The sequence below is a fragment of the Strongylocentrotus purpuratus genome, unplaced genomic scaffold, assembly GCF_000002235.5.
Source record: "Strongylocentrotus purpuratus isolate Spur 01 unplaced genomic scaffold, Spur_5.0 spur5_scaffold_10, whole genome shotgun sequence".
Lineage (NCBI taxonomy): Eukaryota > Metazoa > Echinodermata > Echinoidea > Camarodonta > Strongylocentrotidae > Strongylocentrotus > Strongylocentrotus purpuratus.
In genome coordinates this window covers 25172970-25190995 of record NW_022145595.1, presented here as the reverse complement: position 1 = coordinate 25190995, position 18026 = coordinate 25172970, and the positions used below count along the sequence as shown (strand labels likewise).

Sequence of the window (18026 nt, the reverse complement as noted above, 5' to 3'; positions counted from 1 at the left end):
AATAGAGGTTGAAAAGCCAGTATAAATAACAAGTATAAATAAAATAAAAATTTTGTCAGATAGTTGGACAGATGTTGCAAATCTCTGACTATATCCCAAGAAGTCTGCATTGAAGGGAGATTAATGAGGGTATAGGAGAGAGAGAGAGAGATATAGAGAGAGAAGGGGTGGGGTGGAGAGAGAGAGAGACAGTGCAGAGATAAGAAAAGAGCTCACACCAGCAGCCTCGTTCGATTTGGTTGGTGTGAAACCCTTATCACACTGGGAACACTGAAAGAGAAGGTTCATTGAAATTTGGAGAATAGGCAAATTATACCTCTACAGATTGCTGAGAACATTAAAAAAATGAGTAAAGTACTTTTTAAGCCCTCACTATTGTGAGGAATAATTTTTTTAATGCAATTGATACCCTTTTCAGATCAGGTCATCATGGGAGAACAAATGAATGAAGATGATGAAGATCAGGTCATCATGGAAGAAGAAACAGGTAATGAAGATCAGGTCATCATGGGAGTACAAAGAGATGATGAAGAACAGGTCATCATGGGAGAACAAAGAGGTAATGAAGATCAGGTCATCAAGGGAGTACAAAGAGATGATGAAGAACAGGTCATCATATATAGAGGCAGAAAGAAGTAATGAAAAGGCTAGCCTTCCACAGGAATCTGCAGAGCATCTTCAATGTCTCCTGCATCATTTCAGGTAGATGTTGAGAGAGCTCTTGAAGTTCTACGGCAGCAAACAACAATGAAGAGTAAAAATCAGTTAGTGAAAGAAAAGAGGAATGCTGGTTACAATTATGAAAGTGAAAAAAACAAACTAAAACCAGCAAGGAGATCTGCTAACTACAAGACCTCATTTGAGAAATGGCATTCCAGGGGACTAAGTTGCAACACTCTAAGTAGAGAGGACCGTGAGGCCATCCGATCAGCTTTCTATAATCTAGGTGCCCTGACAGAGCAAAGGGAATGGATAGCGCGTCACACTGACCAGATTCAAGAGGCAGCGCCTAAGAAACTTCACAAATTTCCTTATTTCTTGCCAGAAGTGAAAGATCCATTCCACAAAGTCCCGGTATGCAGAGCCATGTTTTTGGAAACCTTGGGAGTTCCGAGAGGCAAGTGAAGACTGTATTTGCCAAGAAGCAGCCATGCAGTATTATTGAAGGAGAGAGACGTGGTGGTAGGAAGACCGTCGATAGAGATGCTCGATTTCGTGAAGAGGTTAAATGCCACATCAACAGATTTCCACGTCAGGAGTCTCATTATTGTTGTGCCAACAGTCGCTGTGAGTATCTGTGAGAGGATCTGAACGTAGAGATCATATATCGTATGTACCAGTCCACGACAGATGAATGTGCCTCTTTATCTCTGTACCGGAAGGTGCTTAATGAGATGAATATCAAGTTTCATCATCCAAAAAAAGGACATGTGTTCCTTACGCGGGAACCCAAAGGAGAGGCCTACAAAGCTCACATCATCGAAAACAAATGGTAAGAGAGTTGAAGACTATCGCTAAGAATAAAGCTTTAGTTGACCCCACTTTTGAGGCTGCAGTGTTTGATCTGGAACAAGTCATCTATTTGCCAAAGTCCCCACAATCGGACATTTTCTACAAGCGTAGACTGAATAGACTGAGCAATCATAACTTTACAATACAGTGCGTCCCAGATAAAACGAAACCGAGAATTATCGATGTTTTATCATAAATTAATCACAATTATAATTGATAAATGACACATATTTGGAAAGCTTAGATCCTCCTCTTTCATTTGATGCAACTCATAATGATGCATATTTCACGCATGAGTGATTATAATCAATTTGAAGAGAGGAAACCGAAAAGTCGTTTGGCGGGCTGTATCTAAATTTCAAAGAGAAAATCACATTTCTAGAAAGTTGAGTTTCTGCCCTTTCATATGACACCTCATTCAGGAAAAATGAGCTAGGAATAACAAAGTTCTGTTTGTTTAAAGTAGTGCTTGCATTTCCATAATTTGATTAAACGAACTCGTTTTCACTGGCAGCTGCTTTATCAACAAAAAAAATTAATAAAAGACTTAACTCCATTTCGTTGACAATCAGCCGTAGACGAAAGACTTCATGCATGGCTGATTGTCAACGAAACGGAGGTCCAATTAAGCGACATCGATGATTGGAAGTCTGTACGCCAACATAAAGGCATTCTTCGAGAATGTACTTCTGAGGCTGGACAGAAAGTTGACAGGAGGAAATTCATGGCTATGACGATCTTGAAAGGTGAAGTGGAGTCCATACACTTCAAATATTCTCATACTGATGCAGAATTTGACGCGATCAGGACAAGCCAAATACGCAGAAGCTTGAAAGAGGTCACTGAAATAACACCTCAACCACTGTACCAGAATGGCCCGCCGAAGCTATCTTTGGGCAAACATCAGGATCTCAAAGATCTCTGCACTGGCACCACACCTGTTGTGTGGCACCCTGCCCATCAGGCCTTTTATGAACATCTCCCTCACAAATAAAACATGTTGTTCAATGTTTGTGGTTTTAATGGTATCTCGAAATTGAATGTATCTGACTCACGCCAGAAATAGTATCTGTTTCTGTCTGTACAAAATGCTCATTTTGAAAATTTTGAAGACTGTAGAAAACTGTAGAAATGTCCTCATAATATTAACATCGGGTTTAAATTTGAAATTATTGTATTGAAGTGATAAGATGTCATACATTTGTATTGTTGTTTTAATTTCCAGTTAAAATCAGGAAGCAGTATTGGTATCAAATTCACAAGGTACAGAATTGACAAATTAAACGATGAACAAGAATTAAATGTCATTATATGAACAGAGAAATATTTATTTCAATACTGCAAAAAATTACGTCCATTTTGTCGCGATTGTGAAGAGTTGCACATTTCACTGCCTTGTGTATCTTCCACAAATTATGCCTTCTTTCATTGGTACAGACAAAGGTATTCCTCTATACAGCTTAAAGAAATTGAATCATCAGAAAGGATTTCTGGATGACTGTTGGCATGACAATGACTAATAAAATTACAATTTCCTTTTATATACATAACCTCTACCCTAAAAAAGCCTATAATGAAACATTTTGCTAACGTCTGTGGGTGTAGTTATAACTCAAAATGAAATCTACTTGACTCATATAAGAATACGTTTCTGTCTGTAAATAATGCATGTTTGAACATTTTGAAATCTACTATGGAAATGTGTTCACAATAAACACCGGCTTGAAATTTGAAGTTATTGTACTGAAATTATATGATATTCTTGTTTTGATTTTAAATTAGAATGAAACAAGCCGTATTGATATTGTCGGGATGTGAAAGTTTTAGATCAAGGTCTTTAAAGAGAGACTAAAGTTAGGAATGCGAGGTACTGAAGGAATGCTAACGTATGGGGAGTGGTTAATCACCTGTTAGGACCGTATCACTGAAGGAGTCTTTAGTAGTAATGTCCTTACTCGATGTTAAATTAGTTAATTGATATGAACGGAGATACATGTGGAATTAACGCTTCAAAAAATCTTAGCGGAAGGATTTTATGTTACGCTTTGAGTGTAAGCTACTCTCGAGCGTGGGTTTTCTAATACGTGCTCATTGCCATCTAAAGCTATGCTGAGGGAACGGTGTGCAGTCACCAGTAGGCTGAGAAAGTTTAATTGTAAGTTGCATTACTTTGTATCATAGGTTGAAATTACATTGGTAATATGAATTATACATCATGTTGCATGTGGGTGAAGTTTTGAGAAGATTTATATGCACAGTTTGATATATATTTTAGTGATGTTGGTTCATTGAACATGTTTTTAGTGCGACCATGTTTATTTAGTATCGTAGAGGGCTCTCTGAATGTAAGCATAAAAGATGGCGGCGCCCACTAGCCGTACTTTGTTAGGTGTAATCAAGGGTTGTTAAAAAGGAAGCTTTAACACTGATTGAAGTTAGTATAATAATATAAATTGATTGTAAGCTTAAATGATATATTAAGTGAGATGATTATTTAGTTGATGGTCTTGTAAATGCAGGCATAGTGGAGCTTTTGGAGTGATTTACTTACAAAATGTAATTGTTGTTTTATCCTCAGTGAGTCTACATTGAACGAGTATCTGTAGCTGAAAGCCGACTGGTTTTTGCTAGTTCTTCAAGTGACCTTGGGTACGAGTCAATTTATTATGTAATATGATATTTAATTAAGGGTAAATGAAAACACTTAGGAATGATTGTATGGTTTGTATTTGAATACCGACAAAGTTAACGTGGTTCGGTTTAATACTGATATTGCTGATATGATACTGATAGGGTGATGAATGATAGTGAATCTATTGGTAATGTAAATATTCTCCTTATGCCTTGAGAATCTGTTACTGTTTAGGGAGGTTATTATTCAAGATACATTTCTGGGATGAGTGTTTTTCCTAGTAGTTAGCAGTTGCTGTGTGTTATTAATATTTGATAGCAATGGTTTGATAGTATTGATTCGATGATGGCATCATCTGTAAATGTGGCTTTTAATGGAAAGTTCTATAAACACAAAAGGATTTCTATGGATATTGGAAATATGTTTAATGGTTATTATAATGATCTAGGTAGGTCATATTACTAGGCATCCTTTGTTAAGATTGAAGACTGATACAATTAGGATACTGGTAATTATTGAAGCTTGGATGCATTTGATAGTGAAAGTATTGAGCTCTTTAATATTTCTGATTTCTGTGGGTTAAATTTGCATTAGTTGCAAGGGACAATGTTTTGCTGAAACAATGTTATACATGTTTATCTAGTGTCTGATGATGATGTATATATCATATCATTTGCAATGAAATGTTCATTTTGTTTCTGTTTGTTCTTCGCAGGGTTTCTTATTTCTTTGCTTTATTGCTTCGCAATAAAAGTAATTGAACTTCAGATATCTGTCACGACTCCTTCATTTGAGTAACCCGAGTTACTAATCCTACTCATCCCGGTGGAGCTCACCCCTCCCCACCCCCCGACAAGTGGCGTCATGGACAGGATAGACGACAGAGGAAGGACAGAAACCCCATTGTCTGCAGGAAGGAAGCTTCGGACTGATCTGATGTGGATGACTCTGAGTGACTGTTCCAAGCGAGGACGAGATCACCAAGACGACGCCAGGCCTGAAGGACTGCTAAGGACTGATTTACAGTTTGGTTGGTGTAGCGATAGCATCAGACCTGAGAGAGGACGTCAAGAGCTAGACTGATCAGTAGGAAGCTTAATTTGAGCTGATTCGACAAACACCGGACTTTGAGTCTTTAACTAAGGGTAAAAGTTACAAGAGTTTTGTAAGTGCATGTACTTGTATATTTACTGATGCTCTAGATATTGACTTGTACATATACTTACCTTCTTTTTCCCTTGTGTGAAAAGCAGCCTTTGTAACGATGGCGGATGTAACTCAAGTGATTTCAGCTCTCACTGAGGCACTTCAAGGACTGAGTGTTCAGCACACACCGCCTCCAGTGAGACTGAGTAAGTTTAGGGGTCCACCGAAAGCTGCCGGAGACCTTGCTTTACAAGAATGGAGTGATGAGTTCAGGAGTTACGCCACTCATTATCGGCTGACTGGAGAAGCGAAGGCTCAAGCACTCATTGACAACTTGGCTGGAGTAGCGAAGGAGGAAATCCTGTGTCGAGAATATTCAGTACGTAAGGATAGTGAGCAGATTATCAAGGTATTGAAGTCTTTGTTCTCGCCTATTGAGTCGGTTCCCTCCATCAGCCAGGCCTTCCACAATCGCGATCAACAAGATGGAGAAAGCCTAGCAGATTTTAGCCGTGCTTTGATGAGGCTTTACGATCGAATGGAGAAGGCAGCTGGAGATAAAGAAGATAGGAATGCCATGAAGCGGCTTAAGGACAGTTCGCTCAAGGAGCGATTCGTACGTGGGGCAAAGGAGAAGTGGATTCATCGCGAGCTGCGTAGAATAGAAATGGCCTCGAAGACGAAGACCTTTCTTGAGATGAGGACAGAAGTTCTAGAGTTCTTTGCTGGTGAGGAGCCTCTTCGCAAGCCGAAAGTACATGATCTTGAGGTGTACGCCCAGAGTGCCGACATAAGTTCTCAAGCAAAGCGTCAAGAGGAGTATAGTCTTAGAACTGAGTTAGCTGATCTGAAGAATGATGTAGCCCTACTCACAAAGAGTGTCCAAGAGCTGGTCAAGGAGAAATTGACTCATGGTCAACATGCTCCGGTAACACAGAGGAAGGCTCGGAGGAATAAGTGCTATAATTGCGGAGAAGTTGGACACTCTCGTCAGGATTGTAAGAATGAATGCATCTGCTATAGCTGCAAGGGTAGAGGACACTTTGCGAGAGATTGTCCTGCAAAGATGGCGCAAGAGACATCCATCCCGGCAGCCAAGAATGTTCGTGCTCCTTTGACTGCAAAGACTGAGCTACTGGGTCGGCTGGTTGCGCCCTGTCCATGCAGTGAGGTACAGATTGCTGGCTTGGAGATTGGGTGTATTTTGGACTCTGGAGCACAAGCATCAATAATCCCTGCTTCCGTGTACGATCGATTTTTGAAGGATAAGCTTGGTGAGCCTCAGCAAGCGGATGGTCTCTTTTTGCATGTTCAAGGAGTAGGAGATATAGAGGTACTGATTGAAGGATTCATAGAGGTACCGATATCAATACTTGGACAGAAGTTGCAAGGGAGTTTCCTGGTGGTTGCAGACCGTGCTCGTCCCGTCGATGATGCTGAATACCCTATCTTGGTAGGCTGCAACATCCTTGATCGTCTCAAGAATGAATCGCTTCTTCCTACTGTAAGATTGGCGATGTTACAGAAGAGGAAAGAGAGTCAAGAGCAAGTACCAATTTCAGCGAGTTTGATTAGAATACATACCAAAGGGAGTGAAGTGATACCCCCTTTTTCGGTTCGAAGAGTAAGTTGTGATGTAGCTGGGAGTAGTTTGTCAAGCAGTGACATTATAATCTGCCCGACATCAGACAACAGGGAGACTACTGTGCAAGTCTATGAGGGATATCATCAAGTTGAGGATGGAGCTTCTCTGGATGTACTACTGGCGAATAACAGTAGTAGGGAACTACACATCCCCCCTTCGACGGTAGTTGCCGAGGCCTCATCGGGGGCAAGAAAGGCTGAAGTTGTACTGGATATTCAGGATGATAGTATAACTCCTTCATTTGAGTAACCCGAGTTACTAATCCTACTCATCCCGGTGGAGCTCACCCCTCCCCACCCCCCCCCCCCCCCCGACAATATTAAATTTCACATTGTACAAAATTGCCAAATTAAATGATTAATTAGAATTAAATATAATAATATTACGGTGAAATTGTATTTGAATAATGCAAAGTTACATCCACTATCGTAATGAGTTGCCTATTTAATACTCTGCAGATTTCAATGTCTGTGGTTTTAATTGTAGCTCGAAATTGAATGTATCTGACTGATGTCAGAAGTAGTATGTTTCTGTCTGTACAAAATGCTCATTTTGAACATTTTGAAATTATTTAATGTAGAATGTGCTCATAATACTGTCAACATTAGCTTTAAGTTATTGTGTATTGAAAATGATACAATGATATACTATTGCTTTAAGTGCCAGTTAGAATCAAACAAGCCGTATTGGTATCTAATTCACAGAATTGACAAATTAAATGATAAACAAGAATTAAATATCACTATATGAGCAGTGAAATTTTTATTTGAATAATGCAAAATTTTCATCCATTTTTGTCGTGATTGTGAAGAGTTGCGCATTTTACTGCCTTGTGTATCTTCCACAATTATGCATTCTTTCATTGGTAAGGATAAAGGTATTCCTTTTCACAAAAAAGGTCTATAATGAGATATTTCATTAAATTTCAATGTCTGTGATTGTGGTTGTAACTCAAAAACGAAATCTATCCGACCCATGGTAGAATAAATACGTTTTTATCTGTAAATAATGCAAGTTTTTGAACATTTTGAAATTAACTGTGGAAATAAAATGATCAGATGAATTCAAAATAAAATATTAAGATTGTTATAAATGAAAAAATTTGTTTCAACTCGTTATTTAGAACTGAATTGTCAGTTTTTTTTAAGTTTTTTTTTTTATATGTATAATAGAGTCACTATATGAGTATATCTTCCCAAATACACTGTTGTGCATGAAATCTGAATTTTTCCTTTAAGCTTTTTTAAAATGAAAGACTGGGCCAAATATTTATTATTCATGGCTAAAGTTGTATTCATCTCAGAATGTAACAGTGAACTCTAAAGAGTCATGGGGATCGCTAAAAAAAAGTTATGAAAGGAAATGAACCTTATCTATCAGAAGATCATCAAAATGTCGCATTTTAAAGAAGAAAAAAACTTTTAAAATGTATCCAAAGTAAATGGGCAACAGTGAACTTTTCATGGAAACACTAAAGCCTATATCTTTGGAAAGGAGAGTGAAAGTAATAATTAATAAAAGCTAATGTAATGTATGAATTTTGAGAGGAGGATTGATCTCAAGAAATGTTTTCTCTATGAGGAATTAGATAATGATTCAAAGGGGGCACGTTGAGATTACAAACACAGGTATTAAGATAACAGTATAAGAAAGTAACAAATGAACAGCTAGATACAGTGCATTTACTTTAATTAATGTAAACAACAAAGATGCCCTATACTCTGAACCTTATTTGTTCATAGTTGTAAAATGTCTTATTTAAAAGCAATATACTTAAATCATAGTTTCTGGGAGATTTTGTTCAACTTCCATTTAGTTTGTAAACTGCTGGGTTGCACTTTTAAGAGCAAACAGTTCGTGGTGACATTCTCCTATTGCCATCGCGCAGTTCATCTTTACCACAAACCGTCCTCTATGTTTGTAAACATTTTAATGTATCAAAACACGTAATGGATAAAAAAGAATCGATGCTGAGTGAGAACAAATATGTCATGAATTACTTTTATCACATTTGGTTATATTTAAACTCCCTTAGTCCTTTCAGAAAATCCTTTATCACAATAGGAACACTTAAAGGGTTTCTCTCCTATACCGGTATGTGTTTTCAGGTGCCTAGTAAGCTTAGTCTTTTAAGAAAGCCTTTTATCACAACAGGGATACAAGCTGATAAGGCTTTTCTCCACTCTGCGTTCTTGAATGGTTTCTAAGGTTCATTTTGCTAGAAAAAACCTTATCACATGGGAACAAGGTTTCTGTTCTGTATGTGTTATAAGATGGCTACATGTAATAAGCTTAGTCCTTTCTGAAAACTCCTTATCACACTGGGAACACTCAAAGGGTTTCTCTCCTGTATGTGTTCTATGGTAGCTATCATACATTTTAGGAAATCCTTTATCACAATAGGAACACTGCTAAGGCTTTTCTCCACCGTGCGTTCTTGAATGGGTAGTAAGGTGACTTTTGCTAGAAAACCTTTATCACAATGGAAACATTTATAAGGCTTTTTCACCACTGTGTGTTTTCAAATGAATAATAAGATGACCCTTTTGAGAAAAACCCTTTTCACACTGGGAACACTTAAAAGGTTTCTCTCCTGTATGTGTTCTAAGGTGCCTAGTAAGCTCATACTTATGGGAAAATCCTTTATCACAATAGGAACACTTAAAGGGGCTCTCTCCTGTATGTGTTCTAAGGTGCCTAGTAAGCTTAGTCTTGTCAGAAAATCTTTTTTCACAATTGGGACACTGATAAGGCTTTTCACCACTGTGTGTTCTAAAATGAATAATAAGAGAGCCTTTTTGAAAAAAATCCTTATCACACCGGGAACACTTAAAGGGTCTCTCTCCTGTATGTCTTCTTAAATGGGTTCTTAGGTAACTGCTGTGAGCAAAAATCTTATCACACTGGGAACATTTATAAGGCTTTTCACCACTATGTGTTCTTAAATGACTAATGAGAGTACTTTTAAGAGAAAAACCTTTTTCACACTGGGAACACTTAAAAGGTTTCTCTCCTGTATGTGTTCTAAGGTGGCTAGTAAGCTTAGTCTTTTGAGAAAATCCTTTATCACAATAGGAACACTTAAAGGGGCTCTCTCCTGTATGTGTTCTAAGGTGTCTAGTAAGCTTAGTCTTTTCAGAAAATCTTTTTTCACAATTGGCACACTGATAAGGCTTTTCACCACTGTGTGTTCTCAAATGAATAATAAGAGAACATTTATGAGAAAAATCCTTATCACACCGGGAACACTTAAAGGGTTTCTCTCCTGTATGTGTTCTAAGGTGGCTAGTAAGTTCAAACTTTTGAGGAAATCCTTTATCACAATAGGAACACTGATAAGGCTTTTCTCCACTGTGCGTTCTTGAATGGGTTCGAAGGTGACTTATGATAGAAAATACCTTATCACATTGGGAACATTTATACGGCTTTTCACCACTGTGTGTTCTTGAATGGGTAGTAAGATTACTTTTGAAAGAAAATACCTTATCACACTGGGAACACTTAAAAGGTTTCTCTCCTGTATGTGTTCTTTGGTGGCTAGTAAGCGTACTCTTTTGAGAAAATCCTTTATCACAGTGGGAACACTTAAAGGGTTTCTCTCCTGTATGTGTTTTAAGGTGCCTAGTAAGATTAGTCTTTTCAGAAAATCTTTTATAACAACAGGGACACTGATAAGGCTTTTCTCCTGTATGTGTCCGTAGATGCTTTGCTAGATTACTTTGGCAAGAAAAACCGTTATCACAATAGGAAAATGGATAAGGCTTTTCTCCACATTTCTCATCAGTCAATGTCTTACTGCAATGTAAAGACGGATGGGACTTCTCTCCACTGCATGCTGTTATAGGTGAGTGTATCTTGTCCTGTCCATTGTCCAAATCTGGGGAGGAAAAGAAAGTACTGGTAAGTCATGTTTCTGCCGTATGATTTTGTGGTTAATTTTTCTCTTAGTAGCCATGTTGAAAGGATGCTTACAGCGAGCGGAGCAAGTGTAGCAGCAAGTGTTCAGGGAGGCTGCAAAGATGAGGACACAGTAATTACGTGACCCGATTTTTTAGCTGAAGCAACTCACAGATGGCAAAAATGCTCTGTCATCAAGATTTTCAAATATATAAAGGACCTACTCAAATGTTTACAACCTTATAGGTAATGCAAAGTTTCGGTATGGGGTCATGATTTTGGTTCAAATGAACATATTGGAAGCATATGCGATCCTACAATATTAAGTGATCGTTGTCACGGTTGAAATCGAGTCTAAAGTTATAAAATTGTAAATAATATACTTTTTATGTTGTATAGGTCCCTCTCAAGGCCAAGATATTAATTAAGCTACGGTATACAACAATGTTTCTTGACTAAAATCGATCGATTAGCTATTCCTGTTTCGAAAATATATATCACAACTACATATTCTGAGATTTTCATGGTCGCAGCTACCATTGTACGGCACTATTTGAAATTCATCAAAATTTACCGGTAGCACCAGTACATTTTTATATTTCATTTTTCTCGAAAGCAGAAGTGTTTTAGGGGCTAAATTTCTAGTGCTTACAATAATTCCAATTGTTTGCTCTACAGCGTGAGTCAAAAAAAAGTTTACACCTAGAAAATTGCTAATTATTTAAAAAATCATCTATCAACAGTAAATTATTATACATCTTATGAAAGGGTGTTTTATCCCAAATCATTTGGTACCATTTTTGAGTGGTATGTGTTCACGCTTGGATGAACAGGAGGCATTGTTGTATATTTTGATAGATTTTTGTATAATTGTCATCCCTTGTCTGAGGTAAGCCTCTTTATTGAGAAATTCGAAATGGACAAGGTTTATTTGATATACTATCCTCTTTCCTTAATGTCTACTGTTCTTGAGGAGTTATCAACATATGCATTCTTCTTTGCATTTGAGTTTAGTTACTTTTGACTTTTTTGTGATATTTACGATAAATGCCTTATTTGCCTAATGTTTGTGAAATGATGCAATGGACAAGTTGAGTGGAGAGATCTTGGATATCACAACAAGACAAGAAATAAGTTGACTGTTGGAAATAATCTAAGGTTATCTTATGGTCTGTTGAAAGCTTAGATACCGTTGCCTTGCTTTAAACAATAACTCACTCAAGCAAGAAGAAAAATTGAAGTTTTTGGATTTGAGACCAAATGTCACATATGTATAATTGTATATGGCTTGATCCACATTGGTTGGATCAGCCCAAACTTGGTGCAAAGAGATTTTAACAACACTCAAAGACCCTGTGCTCTGAAACCCATAGCACCAAAAACAAGATGGACCTCGACTGCACGAAATCAAAAATGATGCCTCCATCATAGAGCAACTTTTACGAAGCAAAACAGAAGCAATTTGTGAATACCAATTTCAACAATCCAAAACTGTCGTATTGTCTATTCTATTTTTAAAAACTTTCATTGTTCTGATATTGATTTTTCTGCTGTCGGCACTGATTTTCTCCAAATAATCAAAGAGGAATTCCATGCTCATATTAAGTTGGATTTGGAAATTACAGATCGGTGAAAATTTGAGCAAAATCCAATAAAAAACTAGAAATATTGCAATCTCCATTGCCGCAATATATATGCGAATGCATCCCCTGACACTGGCAGCGATTTTCATGTCATCCTTATGTTTGAAGGATCGACAAAGATCCCTTCCCCAATCCCTGAAACAAAAGGATGACGTAGATATCGCCAATAGTGGCTCAAACTATTGTCAAGACAAGGGGCAGCATCACTAAAGTAGATTTTACTAAGACACACCTCCATACAAAATTTGAAAGAAATCCGTCAAGAAATGTGGTAGTTAGAGCGCATAAGAGACATATGACATTTGACCCTATAAAAGACGGAACAATGAGGGCAGGATCGGGCTTAAAGGTAGATGTGTAGATTGTACCAAGTTGCATTTCCATACAAAATTTAAAAGAAAATCCTTCATGAAATATGACCTGCAGAGTGCACACAAGACATCTATCAAAATATGACCTTTGACCCTATAGAAGATGGAACACTAGGCTTGTAAATTATACCAAGATACACCTTCATACACAATTTGAAAGAAATTTGATAAAGAATGTGGCAGTTAGACGACGCACAAGAATATGAAGCAGCGTCAGAGGCTGTGCGACGCTACTGAATCCAAATTATCCACTGGTATACTGCCGGGGAATACAATAAGAAAGTTATGAGTTATTGAAGGTGCAATCAACACAAATTTGCAACACTGTGATGTATCTTGTGAGCTTTCTTCCCATTTGCCCTGTACTATGAAACTTCAATACCGTAAATCTCTGAGTATAAGGCGCACTTTTTTCCGTCTGGAAAAATCAAAAGTCGGGGGTGCGCCTTATACACAGGTACAGGATATTTTGAGTCCTCATAGTGCTACTTTTTAGTGGTTTTTCGAAAATCTCTGTGTCTCAACATGAATTGCATAATACAAATCAAGAATAGAATCTACTATTTGAAGTAAAACTACGTTCCTAATTTGAAGGGGAGAGATTTTTTTTTCTTTTTCAGTCTCGATAAATTATGCCCTTCACAAAGCACTTTGCCGGCAGAAGCTCTCCCGTGTCTCACTTACACGGGGGCAGATTTGGTATCCTACCACGATGTGCGGTGTAATACGAAATTGCGACTTTAACCTGCGCAGTTGTGTTGCGCGGCATCTGCTAGCTTTGTAAGTAGTGCTGTAGTCAAACGTTAACCGTCCGGTATCCGACCGCCCATGGCGGATTCCGTTTTCAATTGGACGGTTTCGGTTTCCCGTTTTTTTTTGTTTGTTTTGTTTTCAATTTTTTTAATTTTGTTTTTGTTTTTGTTTTTGTTTTTTTTTTTTTTATAATTTTTTTTTTTTAAAGTTTCGATTTATATATGCCCCTCCACCTGGTACTATGCCTGGCAATGTCTACCAGCTCAGTAATCTGTGCGTTGACTCACCACTCCGACACTAGAACAACACTCCCATTTGTCTTTTATCTTGGTTTGAAAGTAATCTTTGTAATAGATCTCAATATGTAGTTTATAATAATAATTCATCCAACTTTTAAACACGGCGTACCACAAGGTTCTATCCTAGGTCCTCTAATGTTTTTAATTTACATTAATGATCTTACACATTCTTCTTAATGTTCTTTTGAATGAATATCCTTCCCGCATGGGTTTTTTTCACAGTCGGTCAAAAAAACAACTAAAATTTTTTTTTTTTTTTTTTTTTTTTTTTTTTTTTTTAAATTTTTTTTTTAAATTTATTTATTTATTTATTTTTTTTTTTTAAATCGTTCAAACGAAAACCGTCCGGTTTTGACTGGCGGTTAAACGGAATTGGAGATATCCGTGATGTTACAGCACTATTTGTAAGTAAAGATCTTTCACGTCCCTTCTTTTACTTTTTTGCGATGCAATGGTACAGACTTAGATCTAAATCTACCGGCAGATTTTATTAGAAAAACAAGTTATGTAGTTTATTTTTGCTTCATATCAACAGTGCAACATAAAATTGTCGGTAAGTTGTGTGGAGTTATTCTAGAAATGTCCTGTACCAAAGGTCTAACTTAGTTCACAAGTACTTCAACTGTGCCTCGTAACAAAATGAAAGTATTTCCGAACGCTGAAATAAGACGGGATCTGATCTGGTTTTAACAAAAAGCCAAAAAAGCCACAAAAATCCAAAAGAATTTCCAGATTTTATGCTTCTTCCTGATTTTTTTTTAGAATATTTTTTTTTTTAAGTCTTTAAAATAGGGGTGCGCCTTATACTCGGAGATTTACGGTAATACATAATTTCAATAGAAAATAATCAATCATACATTCACCCTTAATATAATAATCAAAAATATGTTTCTATTCCAGCACTGTATGAAACAAATCTATACTGTCATCAATAACTAAGAAAATGAAAGTTCATGAATTTTCTGTAGAGAGTAAATTGGGGAGGAGCTTGGAAGATACATCACATTGTTGCAAATTTGTGTTTCATTGATGTTAACTTTCAAAAAAACTTTCCTATTTTTAATCAGATTTTCTTCAAACTTTCATTAATTTGTTTCTCTCATTTTCTACTTGCATTAAAACCAATTGAATATCAGGATGGACTTCCCCTTAAGGATTTGCCTTGAAAATGAAAGAATGTTGATCATACCTGCAGGAATTGATTGCTCAGTTTCTCCTCCTCCTTCACCTCCAGTTGTAAAAGGTTCAAATATCTCTTCCTCATCTTCTTGCTTTATTATGATGGTGGCATAGATCGTTTCTATAAATGAGGGAAATCAAGAAGAAATCTTCAACATGTTTCTTTTTAAAGATGTTCAAGCTTGGTTACTGTATATAGAGCGCAGCACACGGACGCCGCCATAAGCTCCCGAAGGAAACTCTGTGTGTACATCGGAGCGGTTTTGGAGTATTGCGCGTAATACTGTAATAATCGTACATAATGCAGTCATAGGAAGGCAGTGGTACAGGTACAGTGCATACACAGTGAAATGTCATGTACGCGTACGTTGCGTGCTTGCTAAACGTGAACAACGCCCGGACTATAATGACAATAATACATAATAAAATCTTTGAATTCCCATAAAATATCACATAAAACTTGCAAAATTAAATCATTAAAAAAAAATTATTTTAATGAACTATGATAATTTTAAATGTATTTGATTAATCACATATCAATACATTCTATATTTTAAAACTAAATTACAAACAGTCTTTGAACCTCAGGATAAATTGGGCGCGTACGACTAGACTCAGTCGTTCATGAAGGGCGTTGTTAGTCGTTCATTATTTGTCGCTCTTTCGCATCATTTGACATTTAATTCAGGAGTGTGTCATCCCACAAATGCTATAGCAAACATTTGCGGATTATTTACTCTTTATAAAGGAATAATAGGCTATAAACGTTAAGAATATGCTGCATTGTGGCGTGGCTAGCCGCGTCTCGCATGTGACTTCACAAATCTGGACGCTCTACGGAGGACCCCTGAAGGTAGAAAAGATGGATCTCAAAGTTAACATTTTTGAGAGATGATTACTGCGGGCGCCAAACATCTTTTAGACAGAAAAGTTGTTATATTTGATCAGTAAGGCTTCCCCTTTGCAATGATATAAATTTTCGATGTATTAAAAACACCTTTGATTCTTCAGGTGAGTCCTTTTATTAATTGACTTCCTTGTCGGGTCCACAAGGGGCTTTAACAAATTCAGAAACAGATTAATGTTCATTCCCACCAAAAAATAATTCAATAACATGAGGTATAACATTTGTTTGAAAAGCTTCAAAATGAAGATCACATTGCACCAGAGTGCATCTATAAACCCTTGAGCCCAGCCACATTGGACTTCATGCAATGCATGTATCAGTACACACTCATTTTATGTTCCCAATTTTACATTTTGTTTTATTTGTTGTTTTTTGTTGACCACCATGAGCGCCATTGTACAATAGAATTCTCTTCATAACTTGATGATACCGTACCTTGTTCAGTCGATGGGTCTTGTCCTCCTGTACTTGAGAGGGATTCAAACATGTCTGCATCAACTTCTTGTTTGATGGTAAAGACCATACCTGTTATGAAAAAAAGTAAAGATATTTTCATACATCGATCCAATGATGTGCCTTTACAAATATATTATTTGTTCCAATGCACAAAATGAATAAAACATCAATTTTTCAAAATCGATGGCCCTGGAGTGTCTTTTCTTTTTAGAGAACCTTTAATATTAAACATGTTATACAAAATACATGTTTAGAGAAAAACTGAAGTTTATGTTTTTTTGTGTAAACAACAAACGGGGGATTTATCTGTGACTATGTCACAATCCAGTAACCATATCGCTGACTTTGAGATTCGCATAGACTTAGTGACATCATATTTTAAACATTCATAACTTTCTTATTTTTTGTATGACTTTGTTCTAACTTTCAGCAATACAATTATTTTGTTGCTTTCTCTTAATGTTGTTGATTTGCTATCAACGTTTAATTTTCCTTCAAGAACCTATAGCATACCATCATGGATTACAAGCTGACCCTCATCTATCAATGTATGATTTTCCTTTAAGAACCTATAGCATACCATCTTGAGTTACAAGCTGGCCCTCATATCTCAGTCCATCTGAACCTGGAATGGAAAGACACGTCTCCTTCTCAACTTCTCCTTCCTCCTTGATGCAGATGTTTCCTGTTTCATGTAAAAATAAAAATCATTAAAACTCTTGATCACTATAGATTTACCATTTCTCTAATACAGAGTGAAGTAGATACGTTATTCAAGAATATGCAAATTTTTTTTTTTTTTATAATAACGTTATGTATTACCGTATGCATCTTTTTAGAGATTGTATTGGTGCAAATGAACATTCTTGATTCTCAGCTAGTGGATTGACTTGTTTTGAATAAATCTTAAATATTTCTTGTTCTTCGTGATATGATGTGTATAAGGTGAGAGAATGAAGGTTGTATAAGTTAAAGATGCATTTCAGCGGGCTCTCACTAGGGAATTGGACACCATTTGGGCGCATTTACCAATAACAAGTGTTGTCAATCACCAGGATTAGCCTTCAGTTTTATGACCAACAGGCATTATGTAATGCTCTGCTTATTCCACCCATCCTCATATGGTAAAGCCGTTATCTTACAGTTTCCACACCCACACCCAAAGACTCTCAGAACAACTAGGGGGTATTTCTCAATGGGAATAATTAAGGTTTGCTGTATCATGTGAAACTTGTACAGTTACTACACACCCATCAATGGTATTTCCACTATTAAAGTCTGGTGTCAGCGAATTAAGACCTTCTGCACATGGAAATTGACAGCAATCATTAGCAGAACACATTAAAACACTCCATACCTTCATCATGTTCATGTGATGACTGAAGAGTTCCATCTCCCTCTCCATCTGTACTTGAGAGAGACGTCCAACAATCGGTTCCTTGCTTCATCGCCATGTTATCTGTGAAACAATATGGGAAAATACTTGATAATATGTTTTGCCTTCTCATGAAATAATCATTGTCATCGAGAGTGTACAAACACACCTGCATGTTAAGTCTTGGGGGAGGTGAATCCCCTAAAGGCAT

At 37.0% G+C, this 18026-nt stretch overlaps 2 protein-coding genes across 2 annotated transcripts; one reads left to right on the top strand and one right to left on the bottom strand.

Moving 5' to 3' along the window:
- The first annotated feature begins 3323 nt into the window (after positions 1-3323).
- On the top strand, positions 3324-7184 carry LOC115921593. Its single transcript, XM_030979190.1, has 3 exons — positions 3324-3667; positions 4091-4161; positions 4860-7184. Exon 3 carries the CDS (start codon positions 5409-5411, stop codon positions 7182-7184), a length of 1776 nt encoding a protein of 591 aa, XP_030835050.1. The 5' UTR covers positions 3324-3667; positions 4091-4161; positions 4860-5408.
- A 498-nt stretch (positions 7185-7682) lies between these two features.
- LOC100892078 (gastrula zinc finger protein XlCGF57.1) lies at positions 7683-18026 on the bottom strand. The gene is made up of 6 exons (XM_030979879.1): positions 17798-18026; positions 17740-17742; positions 17021-17125; positions 16420-16509; positions 15088-15198; positions 7683-10812 (listed from the first exon to the last, which is right to left on the bottom strand). Exons 1-6 carry the CDS (start codon positions 18024-18026, stop codon positions 9428-9430), a joined length of 1923 nt encoding a protein of 640 aa, XP_030835739.1. The 3' UTR covers positions 7683-9427.

Coding starts and splice junctions, on each gene's coding strand:
- LOC115921593 (XM_030979190.1), top strand. CDS start 5,409: ATGGCGGATGTAACTCAAGTGATTTCAGCTCTCACTGAGGCACTTCAA.
- LOC100892078 (XM_030979879.1), bottom strand. CDS start 18,026: ATGCCTTTAGGGGATTCACCTCCCCCAAGACTTAACATGCAGGTGTGT. Junction 16,510..17,020: donor CCAGCTTGTAACTCAAGATG/GTATGCTATAGG, acceptor TTTTCATAACAG/GTATGGTCTTTACCATCAAA. Junction 10,813..15,087: donor TGAGCAATCAATTCCTGCAG/GTATGATCAACA, acceptor TTTCCTCCCCAG/ATTTGGACAATGGACAGGAC.